Source organism: Colobus angolensis, unplaced genomic scaffold, assembly GCF_000951035.1.
Source record: "Colobus angolensis palliatus isolate OR3802 unplaced genomic scaffold, Cang.pa_1.0 Scaffold279, whole genome shotgun sequence".
NCBI classification, from domain to species: Eukaryota; Metazoa; Chordata; class Mammalia; order Primates; family Cercopithecidae; genus Colobus; species Colobus angolensis.
In genome coordinates this window covers 1,948,107-1,973,225 of record NW_012116032.1, presented here as the reverse complement: position 1 = coordinate 1,973,225, position 25,119 = coordinate 1,948,107, and the positions used below count along the sequence as shown (strand labels likewise).

Below are 25,119 nucleotides of genomic sequence, written 5' to 3'. Positions count from 1 at the left end.
TATTTACCATAGATGAAAGCTCCATCCAAAGTCTATTCATATGCACTGCTTACTTCATACTGTGGAGCTAATTTAAAGCCAGGGAGAACTTTTGTTTTTTCCAGAAAGCCTGAGTGTAACCCAATAGGAGTATTTTAATTTGTGTGCAGGACATCACCACCCCCATCCCCGCCACACAGATACCTAAAAGATTTTCTTACTTTGGTGATTCGTTCTATGATTGTAATTCTAGCTTCAATTCAATTAGAAAGAGAAATCATACCTTAACTGAAGGAAGGAGCATATAGTTTTTAAGCAGAGGTGGCAACCAAAGACATAGACTTTGAAACATTTTCTTTTAGAGCATGATGAAAGCAAGCAGTTCATTTTTATTCTGTTATTCAGAAAAACCTCATAGTGATTTTGGTTCTCACTAGACCTACGTTTAAATTGTCTTTATCTGATTTATTCATTTGCCTGACTACTTGCCCACGCCCAGACTATCCATGCTGATATAAATCAAGTGACTCCACGAGCAAACTAATTTCAAATTCAATTCAAACCTGTTTCAGAGTGCTTATATGTCTCACTTTCACCTCTTTATGACTAATACAAGTGATTTATGAGTTGTGCATAATCTTCTCTCAGTCTGGAAGTTTCACCCTACCTTTAAATATATTTCTGTAAAACGGCATATGAGTCACTGAAGTTCTTTTACAAAAATGGGTTTCGCACAGCAAATAATTAAACATGAGAAGACACTGAACTTCTCTGATGCTTTGATTTCCTTAATGAAACCCAAAGTAACACAAGCCCAGAGTTGCTCTAAGTAGAAAGTACAGCACATTAAACAAATGAGAGGGAGAGAGATGATCACACAGACACTCCTACTTTGGAATTATTTTTAACTTTAACTGTTTTCTTTGAAAAATGTCAAGCATAATTGGTATTTTAATTTCAGAAGACCTGTAAATCCACCAGGGATAGAAATCAGTTCCAGTGAGCTTCCTGTCTCATACCAGATAAGATTTAAGTAAAACCTACTAAATTTCTAAATCATGTCTTTTTTGTTTTGTTTTTACTGTAAAAAATATTATAGCAACAGTAAAGGGATTTTTCAAAAAATGGAACAACTCTTCAAACACAACTGATTTTGATTTTGCATAGTCCTACCCTGTCTTTATTTATATTAATATGTCCATTTAATTTTAAATTCTCAGGTTCTAAGACAGAAAGAAAACTCCAGAGCCAGCTGCTATTCCCAAAGGCAGAAAGTGTTTAGTGACAGCCATGGCCTCATGGGAGAGGACCAAACCAGTCTTGCTGTGCTGCCAATCCCACTTGCCCTTTCTCATCTCCTGCAAGTCCCCAAATTCCTATTTTCTTTCATTCAGTAGTGATCCAAAACAAAAATCCTTATTTTCTCCTTTTGCATAACAAGAACAATAAAAATTTCTTGAGGGCAGAGGCAAAATCTATTTATCCCAGTGCTTAATCCAGTGCCAGGCATATAGCATATTCAGTGACTAAATAAAAACCTTAAGAAAAAAAGCAATTTGTGTCTTTCTGTTGGTTTCAAATCTAGCTCATCTTTTTAAAACCTCTTATTCTCCTGAAATCACAGATTTGTGATAAAGAAGAACAAATCACTGTTGCCACATTTAACACTTGTACATTTTATTTAATTAAATCAGCCATTGTACACATTGCAGCTATGTATTGTTAGTGTTGTATTTTTTTTTCCATTAACTAATACATGCCCTCATAGATATATTCAATTAGTGTTATCACCATGGGAACAAGATGCTGATTCGTCAACTGAAAATTCACTTCTTCTCACAGTATTCAAGTTTTTGATAACACAGCAAAAATCAAAATCAAAAAAGGGTGAATAACCATTATGTTGTTACACAGACATCATCTGCACTGCAAATAACACAACAGAAATGCTTTTCTTGAGCTCCAGTGAAGGTTTTGACAAGAAGGCCATAGGGTGTCTCAAAAAGTTTCACCATCGGCCTCTCTTATTTTGGCTGCCAAAGAATGTTTCATTTCCTATCCAACTGCCAAAAAGTGCTAGCATTTGAGGCTTAGGAGATTTGGCTTGTGGGAAACCTCCCTCCCAGGAAATTTTTTCTCTTGGCAACATTACTTTAAATGATGAAGTGTCATTGTTTGTCGCATTTGTTTTTGACATTCGGAGCAATGAGTCATTTTTGCACAACAGGAAAAGACCAGATAATTGGAAAATGTTCAATCCCTGGAGGATAGACTCTGTCCTTTTTTATTTAAATTTCATCTTCATTGAATATACTTTTCTTTAACAAATGACTGATTCAAAATGTATACTGTTTATATGAATATATTTGTGAATATATATATGTTAAAATGCTACACAGCTTCAACCACTAGAGGAATAGGAAGAGGACATGGAAATTACTCAGATTGTTACAGTCCCTTCTTTGAGACAAACAAACAGAAGTGCACAAATGCACTTAAGAGTTTCCAAGGGAGTGTGGATTTCAAATAAATAAACCAAAAATTTTAACCAAAACCAAATTTTCAAGGATTTCTCAATCTCGTCTGCAAGCTGAAAAACAGACCTAGCTGGAAAGTGAAAAGTGCTCACTCAGGGTAAAAAAAATGGAAACAATTAATGTGATTAGAAGAGGGGTTTGACCGTGGTCTTGATTTTTAAATGCCACATGCAGGTATTAGAGAAGATATAAACCTGAAAAAAAAAAAAGAAAGAAAGAAAAAGGAAAAAAAAAAAAAAAGAAAGAAACCACTCCAACATACTGAAGGAGTTTAACCTTTTATGTAGTGAGTAAATCTTGTTTCCAATGAATTATCTACAGTGCAGTGGCCAGAAGAAAGTACCACCAGTAAGACAGCGTGGTTTGCTAAAGCAGCAATGAAAACTGGAAAACTACAGTAGTTATAGCTTTTAAAATACCCTGCCAAAACTTGTCCAAAATCTAAAGACCTGAAGATGCTAGAATGCCACACAATGTAGCTGCTAGCAACTGAATACCCCATCGTTTCATTCTGCGTGGCCTCTGCTCCCTTCTCCCCTCCCTCAGAGAGGCTGTTGGAGAGTCCTAAGCCATGGCTGGCCAGCACCAGCAATACTGTCTCAGGACAGTTCTGCAAGGCTGTTAATCCACCTTTAACTGGGAGCAGTGGCTACTCTGGAAGTTCTAAGGACATAATAGGTCTGAAGTGCTTCTTTTGCAGTAAAACTATATTATCACTCGATTGTGTTAGCAATATCTTAATTAACCATTGTTCAGCAATTTCTAGAGGCCTTTTATTCTGATGCCCAGTGTAGTTACAATAGGCAGTGGTTTTAATTTTAATATGTTGTTCATCTGAGCATTTCAACTATATACATTGTACATAGATATCCCTTGGAAGGATTCCTATATAGTGTCACTTGAAGAGGTCTGCAGGTGAAGTTCTTCTGATCAATGGATTTTCATGGATCTTGTGCAGAAGCAAAGAACAATGGAGGTGGCCAGTTCCCAGGTTAGCACAGACACAACAAAGTATTGGATACAGCATCCAGTATGAAGGATGCCATCTTTGGTCACAATTTAGCTTTATAGTTAAAGAGGATGGGGGAAAACTAAAATAAAATGCCGTATATTTGCTAACAGTGGAAATGTCGGGGTATCCCATTAATTAGGCCAGTTAGGTCACTCCTCTACTGAAACAGGAAGCTGCATATTGAGTGAATGTGTGGTTTCTGGTGTGAGAACTGGGCAGCCCCTCACTTGGCCTCTTGCTTCAAGTCCTCCTTGCAGAAATGCCGAAGGAGCTGCTGGAGATCGCGCTGGAGGTCATCCTGGTCTAGTGCTTCTGGTACATCCTCCAGGTGCTCCAAGTCAATGCGTTTTCCATGCTGGTCCTTCACCACAGCCCTCTTCTGTGTAATGGCTTTATTCATTGTTGTCCTGGAGAAAAGCAGACAAGAGAGAATTACGCTCTTTTCACTGCTAGAGGGCAGCTGTTAGGTATGAAGGTGACCATTACACTGAGTACTTAATGTCTTACCTTTAGATGTTTCCACACCAAACTATCAGCATAACAAACTATAGATACCTTTTTATGTCTTTCTTTTAAACACAGCTCCCCTCTCTAAAACGATTCGTGAGATTTTTTAAAGAGTGTTTTGGAACAACGAGTATTTTTTAATTCTTTAAGAAAAATTTGAAATAAATGAAACCATGCTTTAATTTGATCTTCTTGAAAACTAACCATAAAATCATTCATGGTTTGATTAAGTAGCTCTGACTTAATAGAGTTTGGTTCATTCTGAAATAGTACCACAAGTACCTTTTGACAGGCTAAAAAAAAGTTTTTAATTTATTTGAAACACCTTAGCGGCCAGCTTAAACCTTACAGTCACCTCACCCAAACTTCCCAAAATTCTGTTTTCAGAGAACTTTTCTATGAGGCATCGGTCTTTAAAAACTGAAATATTAGTCTACCAATATATAAGAAGGTGGCTACCCACAAAAGATGATCTGCCCGGCTCTCTAAGGCTTCATCTGGAGATGGTGGGGGAGGAAAGGGAAAAGAGAAAAGCCATTGAGAGACAACTGCTTCCTCCGGATTCTCAGAGTCTCACGCTTGTTGCTCATTCTGTGTATTTCTGGCCATTTAACAGTCTGTTGTTTACTTGCCTCCCTTATAGACTGGTGGTTACTATAACTCCTTTTCTTGAGACAGAGTCTAGCTCTGTCGCCCGGGCTGGAGTTCATTGGTGCAATCTCGGTTCACTGCAACCTCTGCCTCCCGTGTTCAAGTGATTCTCCGGCCTCAGCCTCCTGAGTAGCTGGGACTACAGGTGCCCACCACCACGTCCGGCTAACTTTTTGTATTTTTAGTAGAGACAGGGTTTTGTCATGTTGGCCAGGCTGGTCTCGAACTCCTGAGCTCAGGTGATCTGTCCACCTTGGCCTCCCAAAGTGTTGGGATTACAGGTGTGAGCCACTGCATTGGGCCAAGAGCTATAACTTTTGTATAGTCATACTAATTTTAAGTCATACTAATATTTTCCTGTAACTGTACTTAAAAGTAATTATATTGTAATTTGCTCATTCTCAGCTCTCTTCTTCTTCTTCTTCTTCTTCTTCTTCTTCTTCTTCTTCTTCTTCTTCTTCTTCTTCTTCTTCTCCTCCTCCTCCTCCTGCTCCTCCTCCTCCTCCTCCTCTTCTTTCTTCTTTCTTCTTCTTCTTCTTTTTTTTTAGAGTAAAGTATAAGCAAGTTTATTAGGCAAGGAAGGGAATAAAAAATGGCTACTCCATAGGCAGAGCAGCCTTTTTCACTATATACTTCTAAATGCAGGTTCTCATTCCACAAGTATTTGATGAATGTGTTTTATGGGCCAGATACTATTACTATAACAAATAAGGAAATTGAATCTTAGAGAATTTTAGCAACAGTCCAAATAAAAAATAACAGATTTAGCATGAGTGGGGCTGAGAGTCAAAGATTCCAGAGCCTGAGTCCCCTTAAGTCCCCATGCATCTTCACTTAAAACCTCCGTAGGAAATGATCAGTTTTTGTAGCTTTATCCAGCATTTTCCTTATACGTTCCCAGTGTAAGAAGCTGGAAGTTCTGCCATTATCCAATACCTCTATGTATTTGTTACGATCATCCTGATTTTTAAAAAATAACTTATTTCAGCCAAAATACTTTCAGCTTTTTTTGGACATCCTTGTTTCCGTCTTCCTTCTTCCCTTACATTCTTCTACTCTCCCTTTTTCTTTAATACTATATGAATTGTTCTGCATCTGGAAGCAAACTTAAATTTGTTCTTGCTGATGAAAAGGTCAAATTCGATTCCAATGATTGAAATCTGATGTTTTCCTAAATATTCAGCAACCATTTTTTTTCTTCAAAAAGGCACATTTCTGACTATTTCTGCTAAGAGTTAGTAGAAGCCTTTATAGCATTGATGCCAGGGGTCAAGCCTTCATTATAGGTCATTTTGTGATATTCTGTGCAGGCAAATGTAGGCCAATGTGTTTCTGAATATACACATGTATATGATGTCTTTAACAATGTATATAGAAAGGCATTGTACATCACAAATAGAGTTCCGTAACTAACTAGCTTCCACAACTAACTAGCTGTGGGAACTCTATGGAGTTGTCTATATTCCTGGCTTCAAATTCACCAGCCGTAATTGAGAACTTTGGATTAATTGATCTCTAAATCTATTCCAGTTTGAAGAGCCCATGATGTTAGGGCATGCGTGGATTATGTGGTTTCGTCTGAATAATTGAATAAAAGACTTAAAAGTTGAGAATATAAAAGGCATTTTACCCTTAATTCACGTAGCATTTTTTAAGTTCTGTGAGAGCAATTACACTCTTTTAAATTCCTAGCTGCTGCTCTTTTCCCATTTGATTGGAGGGTAGAATTGTGACAGAACCTTTAATTTTGCTGTTCTAATTATTATGTTCTAAAGTCTTAAAATAGTTTTGTAGCATACTCTGAATGACAATCTTTCTCCCCTTTTCAATGAAGTGAAAAGCACGATGGTAACTTGGATTTCCACTGTGTCTTTTCACTGAGAAGCTGGGCACATTTTATTAACCTCAATACTTACAGTGCTGTTAGAGGACCAGTGAGAAGTGAGAGTAGATCTATGGAACAGTGCCCAAGTTTATACATCAAATCCATAACAGAGACCAGGGCAGACCAGTGTGCCTCACAGTCAGCCCCCTTGTATAAGCATAAAAATGTACTGCTTACTGCTTTCATGATACTTGCTTAACTCACTAAAGCCCTAGGTTTCAGCATTGCTAGGTACATTTGTTTCATGGGTATCAAACTCATGCTTATGTTATTTGCCACTCACATGCAGAATCATATAGCAGCCGTTAAAAGAAACCACATACCATTCAAAGTAATGATTTACTAAGATTGAGCTGAATATAGCTGGTCACAAAATTAATTTGTGATCTATCAATTAGATTCTTCTTCCTATGCTCTCTGAATCTGTCAACACAATGGAATACCAGCAGGCTGACTTCAACTAAGTTGATGACTTGCTAAAACCCAAGGAATCAGACTGTATAAGCATGAGTCTCATTCTTGCTATGACTTAGTATTATGTTTAAAGTATCAAGAGGAGACTTCAGGGATGACACTTTGATAGATCCAGTACTTGACCAAAGCCTTATGATACAGGCAGTTCTCTATCCGCTTTGGGGTAGATGTAGGGATTCTCTCCTTCTTTTCTTAAAATTGGAAAAATTTTTATGGTGTTAGTTGGCAAAGCATCACCCCATGCTAACCCAAACCTTTTAATTATCGATCCATCCTCTTTCAGGATTTCATTCTCTACTAAACTGGGTAAGTGGACTTTCATGTGGCTACCTGTGTAACTCAAAGCCTGAAGTAAGAAGAAAAGAAAAGACAAAGCTCATCATAAACTACACACTTTCAAACAATCTATTGCTTTGCTTTACTCATAGTCAGTATGAAAACATATACTTGAAAGGATAAATAAATACAATTCCTAGAAGCAGATTTAAGTTTGGAGTTTTATTTAACAAGTCCTTTTAGTTTCTCTCATTTGTGTGGGAGATTTGTTATTTTACTTTACAAAAGCTGCTAACTAACATCCATATGCATTGACTTTCAATTTCCTCCTTGCTTCACCCAACTCCTTTTTACAGTGGAGATTTTAATGATGAATATAATAACCAGAGGCAAAAATAAGCAAACAAGGCCCAAATAGCATAACATAGATAATTCATTTTTGACCATTCAAGATTGCCAGTTGTCAAAATGTGAAAACTGAAAGTATTTAAAAAGGCTTGCTTTTAATACTCCAATGAATTCATATATGATTTCAATATATATTATGCATATAGTAGAGGACACACATATAGCATTTAATGTCAAAATGTTCCAATAGCAAAAGCACTTTGTAGATGTTTGCACATGCCCAGGATCCCTTAGTCAAAACTTTGGGACCAGATGTGTTTCAAAATTTAGATTTTTTTTCCCTTTTGGATTTTAGCAAGGTAATATAATGCATATGCAGTCACACGCTACATAATGACATTTTGGTTAAAAATGGACTGCATATATGACATGGTCCCATAACATTATAATGCAGCTAAAAAATTCCTGTCACCTAGCAACGCTATAGCTGTTCTAACTTCATGGTGCAATGTATTACTCAGATGTTTGTGGTGATGCTGGTGTAAATAAACCTACTAAGCTGCCAATCATATAAAAGCATAGCACATACAATTATGTAGGGTACATAATACTTGATAATGATAATAAATGACTATGTTACTGGTTTATGTATGATAAATACATTTACTATGTATAGCAAATACATAAATCAGTAACAGTCACTTATCATTATCAAGTATTATAAAAGTGATACTTTTTATCACTATTTTAAAGTGTACTCCTTTTACTTATTAAAAAAACAGTTAATTATCAAGGAGCCTCAGGCAGGTCCTTCAGGAGGTATCGCAGAATAAGGCACTGTTTTCTTAGGATATGACAAATCTATGTGTTATTGCTCCTGAAGACCTTCCAGTGGGACAATATGTGGAGGAGGAAGACAGTGATATTGATAATTCTGACCTTGTGTAGGCCTAGGCTAATGTACATATTTAGGTCTTGTTTTTAGCAAAAAAAAAAAAAAAAACTTAAAAAGTAGAAACAAATAATAAATTTAAAAAAATTAAAAGCAGAAAAATGTGTATAGAACAAGGATATGAAGAAAAACAATTTTTAATGCACCTGTGCAACGTGTTTGCATCTTAACTTGTGTTATTACAAAAGAGTCAAAAGTTAAAATAAATGTAAAAGCTTATAAAGTCAAAGTTACAGTAAGCTAATTTATTATTGCAGAAAGAAGATTTTAAAAACTTAAAGGAAAATTTAAACATAGCCTAAGTGTACAGTGTTTATGAAGTCTACTGTAGTGTACAGTAATGTCCTAGGCCTTTACATTCACTCACCACTCACTCACTGACTCACCCAAAGCAACTTCCAGTCCTGCAAGCTCCATGGTAAGTATGCTATACAGGTAGAACATTTTTAATCTTTTATTTTGTATATCTACTAAACCTTTTCTATTTTTCGATAGGAAAATACTTACCATTGTGTTATAATTGCCTACAGTATTCAGCACAGTAACATGCTGTGCAGGTTTGTAGCTTAGGAGCAATAGGTTGTACCTTACAGCCTAGGTGTGTAGTAGGCTATGCCATTTAGGTTTGTGTAAGGACCCTCTACGATGTTCACACAATGACAAAGTTGTCTAACGATGTACTTCCCAGCACCTATCCCTGTCATTAAAACCCACTTATGCCTAGTGAACGCTAGGCATGTGGAAGTTACTTATATCCTACTGCTCAAGGTCATCACCAAGGTCTGATTTTTCACTAATGCAAAAATTTTAAAAATTGCAACCTCTGGCATAAATGGGTTAAACGATGCATGACTGTACTGTATAATACTAACACCCCAGAGGAGGTGAAGATGACATCCTGCAATCAAACGCATTTTTATATCACTAAACATTCACTCTAGGTAGAATAAAAAAGCTTCATGTCAGCATAGCTCCATGCCAATTTATTTCAAGTTTTACTTCCAAATTAGCTTACAAAATTTGTTTTGGTTTTCAGAATTTGGGGATTTTAGTAAGGGTTTGTGGATCTGTTACTGTGGACCCATTTTCTAATTGTTGGAAACCAGAACTTAAATAATTGCAAATGCTTTTAAATTGTATGGACATAGAATAGATCTGAATTTTCTTTTAACGTCTATCACAGATAATATCTGAAAAGATTGGCTAGCAAATATAATTTGCAATGTCTTTATTTCTTTCCCTTATTAATTGACAAAGCAAGACACTTCTGTGACTTTTAAACAAGATGTATAATCATATCCCAGCTTCAGAGATTCTGAGTCTGATTCAGCAGAAGCAAATCCTAGTTATCTGGACTTCTAAAAGCTGTTAAGGTGACACCAATGAACACCACAGTTTGAGGAAACATTACTCTGCAAGTTATTCAAACAGGAGTTCTACCCTCTTGAATTATTCTGCACCTTTCCATGAATTCACGTATGGAATGACACAATGACAAATGATTTTCTTTTCAAAAGCAAAGCAACATAAAACACACACACACAAAGACAAAATGATGATGCTTCTATACCTCTTCAAAGTCATCTTTGGCTGAAGGAAGATCAGTGGCTAAACTAGAATCCCCCAGATGCTTCTCCATCCTTTCTCCACGTACCACAGTTGTTTTAACAACTTTGCTGACTCTACGGCCTTCCACTGGCTCAGCCTGAAATTGTGAGGTACTGGACAAAATGCTGGGCTCACACAAAGTGACCTAATGATCGAAGGACACACAATAGACAATGTCTGATTGCCAAATGTAACTATGATGACTTTTTCTATGTTAAAAAACAAAGGACAAAACTATAATGTTACATACTGGCTTTCCAAAAAACAGCAATGGGAAGCAGAGTTAGAAAAAAACAAACTATAACCTATTGGTAATATCTACATCATGACTGTATCTCCACAACACCAAAGCAAACTTAATTAGTTATTTGAACAAAAAGTTATCAGTTTTGTGAATAAGAAACTGCTCAGTGTAATACAGACATAATAATATGTGAAAAAAACTCTTCTCATGTTTAAATAATTTCTTTTGGCATTATGAAGATAAAATTAGCCCCCAAAGGAGGAGCTCTAAAAGCTACGAGAAACTGAAAAGTAGATTTCTAGAGAATCTCATGTGTATAATATAAAATTTTGAGGATGTGAATGAATGGAAAATAGTGAGAATTTCACAAATTGTTGTCAAAGCAAGTAAATATGTCCCTGAAAAAGGGAAGTAAAACAGAAATAAATCAAAGTATAGATTGCCAGGTGCAGTGGCTCATGCCTGTAATCCCAGCACTTTGGGAGGCTGAGGCAGGTGGATCATTTGAGGTCAGGAGTTCAAGACAAGCCTGGCCAACATGGTGAAATGCTGTCTCTACTAAAAATACAAAAATTATCCAGGCGTGGTGGTGGGTGCCTGTAATCCCAGCTACTCAGGAGGCTGAAGCAAGAGAATCGCTTGAACCCGGGGGTGGAGGTTGCAGTGAGCTGAGATCATGCCACTGCACCCCAGTCTGGGTGACAGAGTATGACTCTGCCTCAAAACAAAAAGCAAAAAGGATAAATCAAAGAGTTTCTAGATCCTGATTTTAGTAACTCTGCAATGCAGAAATCTGAATATCAAATATTTATCTAGAGTGACTTTCAGAAGGCTGGTGTGCCAAGCAGGCACAAGCCCCACAGTGCATTTCTACACAGTCTTTCCACAGCGTACTGCTTGCCCAGCAAATAGAATTGTATTCTTTCAAAATTTGACTTTTGGATTTCTGCAGTGGTCAACCATGAATTAAATAAAGAATAGATATTTTTTAAAAGACCAAACAAAAACAATGAGTATAATGCCTAGAAGTCTCCCTGATGGCTGTCTTAAAATCACATAGAATCATGAAAACAAAAACTGAACGTGCAACTAAAAGCAAACTGCCATATAAAAGGGAGATGTGAGGAAAATGTGAATAAACAATCTCATTCCTCTTTTTTGAATTCTATTTTGTTCCTCTCCATAAAATGGGTTTTAGAGAATCAGGTTGTCTCACCTCTGACTGCTCGGTGTCACTCTTCAATACAACACGCTTTATAACTTTGGAATAGCCATCCCCCTCCTCGATGTTGACAGGTTCCTGTGGCATTCCCTGCACCGTAATCTCTTCTTTCTCTGTGCCTTCAGAGGATACGTACCGCCTAATGATTTTCCTAGTAACCTGAAATGTATTTCATTTGTGTATCTTATTTTTGTGTGACAGTACCATGGAATTGATACATTTTAAACAGGAAGTTTGTAATCAAGCCTGTTAGGATATACTAGACAATACCTTCTTTACCACGGTGTGTCCATGCTCATCAATGTATTCTTCTTCTGTGACTGTTTCTGGGGGTATTTCAGGCATATCGTCTCCCTAAACAGTTGAGAGAAAAGGGTCACTGCACTGGCACCAATTCTGAGGAACTACTCCCAAGTGCTTCTAACGTGAGGAATGTTAGAAAACCAAAGGCGATGCTGAGAAGCATTGCTGAGATACAAAATCCTGTCAACTAGTTTGTTTAAAAGAAAAATGCAGGTGGGTAATAACATGCTTAGGAGAATCTGACCAAAGTTAGATCAAACCAACAAAAATAGTTAAGCGAGAGGTGAGGTGGGTGGAAGTGAAGAAGCCAATTCTTGCTCTTACTTGGTGGCTCTCCTGGAGGAAAGCTGGAACCACTGCATTTCTTTGCAAACAGAACTTATGAGCGTTAAGGGGTCTGCTTTTGAATGGCCATGCACTACCTAAGGAACATGCCAAGCCTTCATTGATCCAGGCTGATCACTCTCTGAGGGTATGGGGACAGGACTGTCCCTGACGTGCAGTAATTTAACAGCGGGTACCTGAATAATCACTCGCCGGCGGACAACCCTGGTAGTTACCATCGCCTCCTCATCTGAGCTGGCCTCCAGCTCCCCTAATTCCTCTGTTAGCTCCTGGTGGAAGCATGGAAGCATTGCTTTGTTTAACATGCTAAGGAATGACTTCACTACTGGTTTCTTCTTTAGCTTACTTTGTATTGTGAAACTTTTATTCATGGAGTCTTTGGTGGACAAGTTGGTAGAGGTGAAAACAAGTATGTGCTGGTCTCAGACATCAACAAAAATAGAGTGTTTTGGTTTCTTTTGTTTTTTTGTTGTTCAATGAATGAAAAAAAATTCTGGAATTCTGAGAGCTGTTGGAGAACTCATCTGTCAAAATCTCTCCAAAATAATAAGCAGCTTACTCACGTGACTTCTTTTACTTAAACTCCTAAAAAAAAAGCCTGACTGTAAACATAGACCCTCAGCAGTTCAGTAAACACTTATGAGCCACTGACGCTTGTGCTTAGGCTTGGAATTATTCACCCAAAGGTATAGGAATATCCCCTGTTTCTAGCAGAACTTTTTGCAGGAAGTCAAAGTTTCCTGTAGCTATTATCTAACCAATAGTGCATCTCTCTGGCATCAAAAAAGGCAGACTCTGAATAATATTAGAATAACTTTGCGGGGAAGTTGAGATAAAGTGACCAATAGTATTTTAGGGCTCTGGCCAAAAGCCAGAGATAAAGCAAGAAACATAATTTTAGCTTAGCACATATTACCTTAGGAGTCATATATTGAATTACTGTTCCCTAAAGAAATTTTGTTTTTAAAAAAGACAAAGCTCAAGTAGATCTACTTAACATACTGTAAAACTCAAGTTATATGTTTACATTTGTCTCTGCTAAAGGAAGACATGTAAATTCTAAACCAAATTATATTTTAAATATAATCAGGAATCTACTGCCTAGAAATATGGTTGGCAAGAAAAGTGATTAAAATTGGATGCCCAAGTTAGGGTTATGAGAAATAAGGGTCCACATGGGAAACTTAAAAGAAATGCCTGATACTCATCAAGAATAAGTTGAACAGGCCTGTATAAATTATGTGAAATTCAGAATGACTTACACAAATGTATTTCTTTAGTATAGATTAAACACATGTATTATCCAAATAATTGTTTCAAGTCTAACTTCACTAAGCCTATGGATTCTTAGGCTACATTTGGTAACTTTTAGCCCAGATAACATGTATGAAACATTTTTAGTAGTACTCATTCAAGCCAAGAATTTGAGAGATGAATAATTCTATGCAAAAGCAAACTTGGAATAAAAATTCATTCATGGCATGAATTTATTATTTAAGAAAACTGCCAAAAATCAGGACACAGTTCTCATCTGCCTGAATCTTTCCTAATTTTAGTTATGATTTCAGACAATTCCTAGCAGCAGATCTCATTCGTAAAGTGAACAAAAACACATGTGTGTCTTCAACCCAAAGATATGCTGTTTCACTTTATTTTCCCCAAAATTTCAATTATTTCACGTAACTCTTCTTTTACTGCTAAGTTGCTCTAAAAACACTTTGAAATATAAAGTGTTTTTGAATTCTATTACTTTTTAAAAGAAAAAACAATATCTAATTTAATTTATATTAAATTAAGTTTAATTCAAACAGATTCTCATACTTTTTTTGTGGCTGAGAATCCTCTGGGGAGTTATTTAAAAGGCAAATTCTTGTTCTCTCTCCCTACCCTGGGATTCATTCTAATTCAGGATTTCTGAGAAGGGATCAAGCTCTCCAATCAATTCTGAGGTATGTGAACTATATAGACTGTATTTTGAGAATAAATGGTTGATTAATTTCCTTTTTTTTATTTTTAAATTTATTTTATTTATTTATTTATTTTTTTGAGACAGAGTCTTGCTGTGTCACCCAGGCTGGAGTGCAGTGGCCGGATCTCAGCTCACTGCAAGCTCCACCTCCCAGGTTCATGCCATTCCCCTGCCTCAGCCTCCAGAGTAGCTGGGACTACAGGCGCCCGCCACCACACCTGGCTAATTTTTTTGTATTTTTAGTAGAGACATGGTTTCACCATGTTACCCAGGATGGTCTCGATCTCCTTACCTCATGATCCGCCCGCCTCGGCCTCCCAAAGTGCTGGGATAATAGCTGTGAGCCACCGTGCCCGGCCAACGGTTGATTACTTTCTTAACATGGCCCCACCCCTTTTCACAATTTTAAAACTCACTTAATGACAAAGGAAGCGCTATGAAATATGCCACTGTCAGGCATTTGTACATTTAGAAACTGCTGTAAGTTTAGGTACAATGATTTTTTTCTCAGTCATTCCCAAAATAAATCTTAAAAAAAAAATCTAACTTGGAAATCATCTTGCATTTAATGAGAAAAATTTATTTTGGCAGCTAAACCCCACCCAAATATCCACAGTCTGCGTGCTCATCACCTGACAGGCCAGAGATCTAACAAGCCTGCTGGTCCCAACACATCCCATGGCAGACTTACCTGTTGCTATTAATCTCTGCCACCAACTTTCATGCCCAAGTTTACTAATTTTGAAAAGCTCCTCCAGATGTATTGTTTCACCACCGTGTTCATTTTTCTTAGCAAAAGACTTTCCAGTGATAAGAGCAGGGCTGATGATCAAATCACTAGCACTGGAACTGTGCACCATTTCTTCTAGATTAATCGACTCTCAGATTTTAAAAGGGATTGAGGATTTCCATGTGCCAGGTTAATTAATTTGGTTAACTTTTTTGTTTTGAAGTGAAAAAAATAAACCATCAGAGAAATGGAAACTGGAAGATTTGTAGCTTTGTTACAGGTGGGCGAGAAAGTGGAGAGGAATGTCTTACCTTTTCAAAAGCTGCAACTTCATCGAGTCTTTCACAGGTCTCTGGCTGGTTATCGGCAGACTCCACTATTACAAGGCTGGTTTTCCATGGAGAGCTCTCCTCTCTGTGCTCTGAGGGCTCTTCGGGTTCTTGTATGATGGGAGAGCCTCCCTGCTCACTGGATGTTGGGGTCTGGAGGTACAGCCTGTCCTCCTCTGGAGGAGTGCTAACTTCCTCAGGTGTCTTGCTGGGAGAGCCAGATATTGTCGTAGCCTTCTGAGTCTCTGATGCTTCTGTTCCTGGAGTTGTCACACTGGAATGAAAAAGTCAAACGAGACTTCAGGGACATTTGCATTTCACCTCCCGCTCAAACAAGCAAATTGAAAAGTAAGATGGAGCTGGTTTTTCCATAGTCTATGAGAATCAAAATAGTTTTTGTACGTTTGGCCAAGAAAGGCATTTGAAGAAAAATAATATGACGAGACATAGAGTTGTAGCTCATTGAGATCTAGCACTGGCAAAGAGTGATGTACTATTCTAAAGATGAAAATTATCCTAAAATGTATTACAGTTACCCAACCTCTACAATGTATATAAGTTATAGTTTCATCTTTTCTTTTATAACTCAAGGTGATATTGAGGATGCGATGAATTTTACATAAGTATTTGTAGCTAATAAGGCTTTTGAAGCAAGAATCAAAATTTGGCAGAATTAAATAAATCCCCATGTTAATATAGTTATCATAACTATCAATACAAGGAAATTCTTATTGTACCTCTGAAAAACTGTTTCATTTAATAATAGAGGCATCTGTTGACATGGAAACTTTTTTCATTGATAGTCTGGAGTTACTCCAATGTAACTTTGATAACCTCAACTGCTAAATAAGATTATTTGCCTTTTCTGTGCCTTCTTTTGGTATTTAGTGCAATCTATCACTCCACAGATATTAAATGCCTAAAATGTCTCTCTGTTATCCTCTCCTCTTCTTCCCATCTTTTCCTTAGTCCTTCTCCTTCTTACTTATATTTTTTTTATGCTCACCCTTAAAACCTACAGGTTGATGGGGCAAGGGTGGCTCAGTAGAAGAGATAATTTCATTATCCATTTCAGCCTCTTCTCAGGTCAGTGACCACAAAACTCACCAAATGACAAGTGAAATGCTTTGATACAATCTCATGACACCCTATTCTCAGACTTCAGGTTTAGGGATATGTTGGCCTTTCTCACAATTTGTTTTCTTTTTCTGGACAATCAATGTCAATTACACAACTCTTTCTCCTTGGCTTCCATAAAGGCCGGAATTTAAATTCTGAGCTGAATTAGGCTCTGCAGCTTCCTTCAGCCAGAAGCTCTTCATAAGACTTATCTTTATTCCCACCCCAACTCTATTCCAACTCATTTTAATAGTCTTTTATTCTATGTGGCTAGTTTGCATTGCATTTATATTTTTATGGCTAGTCCCCTCATATGCACCTCATGGTGCATTGGTTGAAATGCACCATTGGCTGTGGTAGCTACATCATCACTGATCACACTCCTAACCAGCAATGGCATGGTGAGCTCCATATTTGAAGTGTTACAGAGCAAATGAGGTGCAGCAATATTACAAGTCATGGCCATGTCATCTACAGGGAATTTTATAGTTTAGATGAAGCATTCATAAACACACTTTTGACCCTGTGAGATGAGTCAAGTGTGTATTATTACTATAATTTACAGATGTGGAAATGGAGATTCAAAGCACTTAAGGACTTGTTCAAAGTCACAGCTCTGGAAGTTGGTTCTTGTAGGTCTGTGCCCCAAACAGTGTCACAATTTATGTCTCTTACATGATAATGCTTTTGTTTTTCCTTTAGCTCTGGCACTTGTGACTGGTAGGGTCATTTTAAAATTATTTAAAAACTAGTTATGCTTATATATGCCTGGCATCCACATTAGCCTGTTTATTTGGTATTACATTTGACAGGCCTTCTTTGGAAACTCACAAATATTCCTGCTGATATTCCAGAGATGACTCTTCAGGCAGGTCTTGCATTTTCCCTGAGAAATCCTGTTGAACTTCCTCCTTGTGAGTTTGGGGAAACAGTGCTGTTGCTGAGCTGTCCCCCTCAGTTTTGGGGATGCCATCCTGAAAAGTGGAATAACCAACAGAAATGTCTTCCTCTGAGACGATAGGAGGGTGATCGCAGGTCTCACTTTCTTTAGAAACAGCTTGTTCCTCTTTCTGCTTGTGCTGTGCAGTGCATAACTCCTCTTGAAGTACCGAGAACCCTAAAGGGAGAATGATTTAAGTATTTAGTTGAAGCGTACCTATATTGAATGGATATTTATTAAGTAACTACTATGTGCTACATCCTGAGATGGGCTGATGGATTACAAAGATGAAGAAGACACTGCGTCCACCTTCAAGATACTGATCATGTAGAAGAGTCCATGCAAGTAAGAGTCAATTCCAATGCAGAGCAACTGGGTCATAGGTGCCAGTCAATGAGTGTGGGAGCACCTAACATGGGGTTAGAATTTGGAAAGAAAATGCAGAGTGTGCTACAAGCCAAGGAGACCTAATGGTAAGTGGGAATGAACTGAGATAGTCAAAGCACAGAAGCTGAAGAGTAAGAAGAGTACAGTTAATAATCATCATAACAAATAATAGCTAATACATACTGAAAATGTATTCTGTGTTAGGCACCGTTCCAAGTGCACTGCAAGTATTAACTTGATTAATCCTCACTCTAGCCTATGAGGATAGTACTCTTTTTATGTAGAGTCTTTTATGACAGGCTAAGAAATTTCATTATATCCAGGGAAATGAGGAGTCATTGAAAGATGTTTAGTAGAGTGACTGGCATTCATCTATTGACTCACTTATTCAACAGATATATATTGAGCATCAACTACGTAGTATGTGCTGCTTAGATGCTGGATACATAGCAGTGAACAAGATAGAAAAAGCTTCTGTCCTCACTGAACTTGCATCTCTGCAGATATATATTTATGATAAATATTGGGAGAAAAGCAAACCAGGATAAAGGTAGAGGATAAATGGGGCTAGTATTTTAAATAGACTTGTCAGGAAAGGCTCTGCTTAGGAGGTGACATTTGAGCAGTGACCTAAATAAAGTGAGAGAAAAAGGTATATGTTGATCTGAGGAAAGAACATGCTAGGGTGGAGGAAGCAGAAAATACCAGGGCCCTGAAACAGGAGAATGCAGAGGAATGCAGGGAGGCCAGGCGTGCAGGACCAGTGCGATAAGGAGAGAGGTGGGAGATGAAGACAAGCTGTGAGGCTCTTGCCCAACACTAAGATACATCATCATTCATATCCATGAGAAGTAAACTGCCACAGAAAAGAAAGAGTGAGGAGAAACAGCCAGGAAAGTAGAAAAAAAAAAAGAAGAAGAAGAAGCAGCGAGAATGTCATGAAATTTAAGTAAAGAAAATGTTTTAAGAAGAAAGGCTTCACTATTCATGTCAAATGTTACTCAGTGGCAAAGTAAGTTGAAGAATGAGAACTGCCTGCTAGACTTGACAATGAGGAAACAATAGGTGAATTTTATAAGATTGATTAGAGTGAATTACAGAGAGTTCTAGAAGGAATGGGAAGAGAGGAAGCAGAGACAAGAAATTCAAACTATTCCTTTAAGAGGTTTCCTATGAAATGGACAGAGTAACAGCAGTAATACAGGGGGGACATATAGGGTAAAAGGAGTTATTTGCTTTGTTTTGTTTTTAAAGATGGGATCTATTAAAGCATGGTTTAATGCTGTTGGGTATGGTCTAGTGGTAGGGAGCCAAAATGGATACTTGCAGGAATGGAGTCTCTGATTGGGCAAAAGGAGATGAAATCTAGTACAAAACAAGAGATGATAGCTTTAGCAAAGTGAGGAAGTTTTATCCATTTTAATAGGATGGAAGGTAGAGTAAGTACATGTATTGAGATGCACTCGTGTTGGTAGATTTGTGGTGGAAAAATATAGACATTTGCTTCTGATTATTCCTATATTTTCTAAGAAATAGGAAGCCTGGTCATCAGCTGGGTATAAAGAAAGAAAAGAGACAGTGTTGGAGGTTTGAAGGAAAAAGACAACATGTAAAATAGAGATGAGAGAGAGAGAAAAAAAAAAAAAAACAGTGTTAGAGACCACAAACAAATGAGAACAGGTTAGGGAAACTTTAATACTGAAAATGTGGTAGGGCCAATGGCTGGAGGTCCCCGAGGGTCTGAAGCACTATTGGTGCAGAAGTAAAAGAGGAAATGTACAGTCACTGGTAGTGATATAGTCCTAGTAGAAATGCGTGGCTAAGGTAGCGTAAAAAAATACAAGTGTAAGAAGTGCCACCATGGAACTGAGGAAAGGGACTTCTATGGATCATTTTGTTATCTGTGAAATAACAAAGAATGAGCATGAAGTGGAGGTGGGAGGGTGTGTAAAACAGGGAGGAAAGCCTCCGGGTAGCAAGGAAAAGAACATATGATCACCATAGGCCATGGTCTACCTTCTGAAAAAAAAAAAAAAAAAAAAAGACATAGGTCCAGTGCCTCAATTAACCACACACAGACACAATACATACACACACACACACACAGTTTGACCTTCACTATGATCCAGTGTAATGGTCTGTTCAATTTCTGCATAACTATGACTGATGCGCTCCTGGAGAGGTTCTATGTTGGTCTCCATGAGATGAACAATATCCATTCGGTTGATCTTGGTGAGACATTCAATGAGGTTCGTATCTGACATATTAGAGAAAGAGCATTTATTACTTCCGAGAGGTACTCTTAGAAATCTCTTTCACTTAACTGCCTCACTCAATTTTTGATATCTGTACAGAAAAAAAAATCAAAGCCTAATTAAAAGTCTTTGTAAAAATAAGCCAACAGACAAAAGAGATATGCATATTAAAAAAAGTGGCACAGCATGGGCACAAGTCCTAAAAGTAGAATTGTCAGATAACATACAGGACACCCACCATACCTGAATTTCAGATAAAAAACAAATTAAATTTAACTGGGCACACTTCTGTTTTTATTTGCTAAATCTGACAATCCTACTCAGAAGAATGTAAAGAAAAGGAATGATAAAAATAGACTGGATGTTATTTATGAGTAAAGGAAGCAGAAACAGAAGGTAATGCACTACCAGTGAAACAATGCTAAATAAAGCAATTGTGTCCACTTATCAATATTTTAAAAATATTGCGGTTTGAATAACATTACTGTTAGAAGTGAGGGCTGTTATTTAATGCTGTTCATACACATATTGTGCAAGAGTTTTTATGCAACATGCATGCTTTAGAAGTGACAGTAGCTTGTTCTCATTTGCTTATAGTAGTTCACTAAGTTCTCACTCAACATCATTGACAGATTCTTAGAAAACAGTGTTCTGGTCACAAAAACACGGCCAAAATTCAAAATAAAAGCCCAAATACTTTTAATATTAAACACTGAAGTGAAAGTGAGTTACACATACATTTAAGAAAGATTAATAAACATAAGTAAGATAATTATTCAATTTTTGAGGGACCAGTGAGTGATGGCAGTCATAGTGGTGGTGGGGTTCAATCAGGGAATAAATCTTCGCAAAGTGAAAATTGTAAGGAGCACCTTCTCCCACCATGCCGTTCGTAAACAAACAATAACAAATATGGTGGGCTCGCTGAGTACTTTCCTAAGGCATCATTTATTTCATGCACTTGTATAATTATCATACACTGTACACATTTTTATTTGACAATAATTTGTATTAATCCATTCATTCTTTTCCCAACCCCCTTACTCAGTTCAGGGTCTCAAGTGGCTGGAACTTAACCCAGCAGCTCAGAACCCTTTGCATGGGAACCAACCTGGGAGATGATGCTATCCCATTGCAGGGGGCATTCACACACACCCACACTCACTCAGACTGGGATAATGTAGAAACACCAGTGAAACTGATATACACATCTTTGAGATGCGGGAGGAAACTGGAGTACTGGGGAAAAAGCCACACGGACATGGGGAGGATACATAAACTATACACAGACAGAGGCCTTGCTGGGAATTAATTCTTTTTCTCATCAACGTTATAAGGAAATGACATTGAACAAAATGATATTACTGAAGGACCTGCTGTACTGTGGATTAATGGCATTTGTTTCTTTACTGTTTTACCGAATTTGCAAGATGCGGTTGTTGAGTAAGACATGTCCAACTTTAGCCCAACACACATATAGTTCCCCACTTGCCTGTAGCGTGTTTCCCATCCCTCTCTAGCCAGTACTTCAACAGTGCATGACTCTGGTCTTGAAGAGAGTTGGGATTTTCAATTCGAATTTGATGAATTTGCTCCTCAGTGAAATCCAGTTCTCTTGCTAATTCTAGAAGATAAAATACTACTTTGTAAACACATTAACTTCAAGGTTTCAGTCTCTACACCTTGTTTTGTAATTTTGTAAATGATGTGTTCTTTATATTGTGGTGAGTATTTGGGTTCTTTAATTTCTACATATTAGAAGTGACTCTTATGTGCCTTTGTTCTTCTAGTACTAATTGTGGATTTTTTCCCCTAAAACTGGGTATAGAATTGATCACTGCATAGTGAAAATAAGTATGAGGCAGTGATGATAAGATATGCATAATTCAGGCCCATTTGATTCCAAAATGCAAACGAGATCATTAATACTTGCTTATGCTTTTAAGTAAGATAATGGAAAATAAATGACTGATAACAAGAGAAAGAAAACATTTCTCCCTTTAATTAACATAGGTGATGTTTTGAGTATTATAAATCCTGTTTCTGGATACTTTGATAAATACTAGCTGTGGCTATATTATGGTGGTTGGATAAATGCCTGTCTTTGACTTCATGTCAGGTGAATAAGAGGTCGAGGAAGCATTAACTGATCCAGGGAAGAAGACACAAGGTTTTCCTTTGAATTCTACTATTAACATTCCATATAGGTTGGGTGGGCCCAGTAGCTCACGCCTGTAATCCTAGAACTTTAGGAGACTGAGGTGGTAGGCATTGCTTGAGGCCAGAAGCTCAAGACTAGCCTGGGCAATATAGTGAGACCCCATTTCTACAAAAAATAATTTTAACAAATTAGCTGGGTATGGTAGTGTTTGCCTGAGGTTCTAGCTACTCAGGAGGCTGGGCCAGGAGGATCACTTGAGCCTGCGAGTTTGAGGTTACAGTGAGCTATGATTGTGCCACTACACTCTGGCTTAGGCAACAGAGCACGATCCTGTCTCAATAAAATAAAACAAAACAAAACAAACAAAATAACAAACAAAAAAACCATTACATATGGATGCTTATACATTATGGGGTGTGCGTATGTGTGTGTGGGTGTGTAAATAGGGTGACTTCTTTTGAAAGCAATTTGACAATATCTTTCAAAATTAAAAATATATGTATCTTTTTCCCAGCAATTCTACTTATAATATGCCCTATAGATATACTCACAGAAATATACCAAAGCACAAGAATATTTACTGCCATCACCAGGAAACCACCTAAAGCCCATCAACAAAGGCCATTGATAAAATTATGGAACCTCCATATAGTGGAATTAAATACCCACTTAAAAGAATGAAATACATATGTATATGTTAACACTATTTATGAGGAATATTATTCGGTAAAACTTTTCTTACTTTTAAATAATAGGCATAAATAGAGGCACTGTATACTTTTTCTAAAAGCATGAGAAGGTATTAGCAGTTATTTCTGAGGCACACGGTTGGAAGACAGATGTAGGTGTGAGAGTCATATTTATTTTTCATTTTACATCATTCTATATGGTGGTAGGATGTGAATTTTTACCAAATATATACATATTGCATTTACTATGTAGGTATGGATACAAAGATATTTAAAGAGCAAAATAAATAATTCTGAACGTTATCTAGTAAGGCAATCAGGGATAGTTTGGTATCATTTTCTTCCCTAAATCCCCAAATTAGTTAAGTCTGATCAGTATGTAAGAATTACTTTAAGATTATTAAAAGTGAGAAAGTGGCCACTTCTCCTGTTTTCAGTCATGTACTCTAAATTATCAGTTATGTTTATGAGTATTATGGGCTCCTATTCATCACCAAATCTAAGAAATGGGAAGGAGAAGAATATTATTTTACAACGTTTATCTCTTTGAAGTAGTCACAAGTGATATTAAAAAAAAAAAAAAAAGACTAAAACAAAAAAGCCAGACTGACAATCTTGTTTTAATAGGTTAAGTCACAGGTAGATGAAAATGTATAGTTTTTAAAACCTACAAATCATAATGTGTAAATAAAGTATATTGATTTTAGAATTAACTTTTCCTTAATAAATTATTAACATAAAAATTCTACACATAAACACTCTCATCTCTCAAAAATGTTAGTGAAATATCTCATTCATGTGTGCTTTAACACTTACTCAAAGCAAATTTTAGTGTTGTCTACTATGAAGATTTTTGACATAAGGTATATAAAAGAAGGAGCCTTGGTTAAATCTCACATTAAATATGATAAAAATTACATCTAAAAATTATCTTGAAATATAATAATCTCCCCCAAATTTAGATATTCACAACTGCCAAAGGAGGTTCCTGAAGGTGGGTATATTCTCTAAATCTTCTAATGGAAAGTTATATTATTCTAAATCTCAGAAATGATAAAAGGCCTGCCCTGGGCCATATATACCATTAGCTGATGCAGAGCCCAGGTTTTCTAGTACTTAGTTTATTCTTCTTTTCATATATTCTTTCTCAAGAAAGTGGGGGGTACCTTTTATGCTGTGAATGACACTTGACTGATGCATCTATGTCAGGTTTTGTTGAAAACCTGGGTCACATTCTTTTTACCTGTCCAGCTGAAGCCAAGGTGATCAGCAATATAAGCCAGCCTTTCCTCGATCCGTTCCTGCTCATCCTGTGGATCTGGAGAAGGTCAAAAACAGAATGGCCAAAGGTTGTCTATGACAGGAGAGGAACCACAGTACTGATTCATTCAAAGAAAGGAAGTCACTTCTCCAAATATTTGAAAGCACAAACTGGATACTACATTTCAGATCATATTGCATGTCTGATTTCCGGGGTGGAATGGGGAATAGATCTAATATGAATCATGAAAACCATCTGCTTCCATATCTCTTTAATCAAGACTAGTTACTAGACATAATTATATAAGTTTCTGATTTCAACTAATCTTATGACTTTTCTTTTAAATTATTGGAGAGAATACTGCCCACCAAGAAGACCACCATCTTGTTCATGAAACACCAGAGAAATCATAAATGCGATGCAGAAGTGAAGCAATTGGCTAGGACCTCCTATTATTGCTTGTGGAGGGACAGATCTTTTCTAGGTCATTTCTGAAAGGAAACACAGCAGGGATTCACAAGAGATGTTGATCATGAGTTGATCAGGCCATCCTGATTAGTGTGGCCAGAAACAGCATTTGGTCCTGGTGACCTTGGAGAAACAGGGATAAAAGCATATGCATTTATATGTGTATATTGTATCTGTATGCATATATGTCTTTGGGGCAAAGTTTCTGCCTTCTTGCTATTAAGTTTATATACTACTCACCCCTATAAAGTATAATTTTCCCATTCATGTTTAACTCCCACTGATTGATGGGCAGCATTTTAGACCACGGTATAGGAAATTTTGTATAACCTCAATTTAAGAATGACAGTCTTCATTGTAGAGATATTGGAAGAACACAGGCTACTTTTCAAAGCCATCTATGGTTTCCTTTTTCATAAGTCAAAGAGCCATCATCCCCTCACAGTCAACTTAAACTGTGCAAAGTTT

General features: G+C 37.1%; 1 protein-coding gene across 3 annotated transcripts in view; it reads right to left on the bottom strand.

The window, feature by feature from the left end:
• Positions 1 to 1,635: 1,635 nt before the first annotated feature.
• The window catches only part of ANK2 (ankyrin 2, neuronal), a 583,270-nt gene continuing 559,786 nt past the window's right edge, over positions 1,636 to 25,119 (bottom strand). For 2 of the 3 annotated variants that reach the window (XM_011948367.1, XM_011948366.1), the window contains 8 exons: positions 24,166 to 24,240; positions 21,565 to 21,696; positions 19,931 to 20,074; positions 17,322 to 17,607; positions 15,354 to 15,645; positions 11,966 to 12,049; positions 11,690 to 11,854; positions 1,636 to 3,935 (listed from right to left, as the gene is read on the bottom strand). In XM_011948367.1, the coding sequence (XP_011803757.1) occupies positions 3,921 to 3,935; positions 11,690 to 11,854; positions 11,966 to 12,049; positions 15,354 to 15,645; positions 17,322 to 17,607; positions 19,931 to 20,074; positions 21,565 to 21,696; positions 24,166 to 24,240 (1,193 nt within the window). In that variant the 3' untranslated portion in view covers positions 1,636 to 3,920. Of the gene's footprint in view, positions 3,936 to 7,299; positions 7,392 to 10,191; positions 10,375 to 11,689; positions 11,855 to 11,965; positions 12,050 to 15,353; positions 15,646 to 17,321; positions 17,608 to 19,930; positions 20,075 to 21,564; positions 21,697 to 24,165; positions 24,241 to 25,119 lie in introns of all 3 variants that reach the window. The other variant, XM_011948368.1, reaches the window with a different exon arrangement.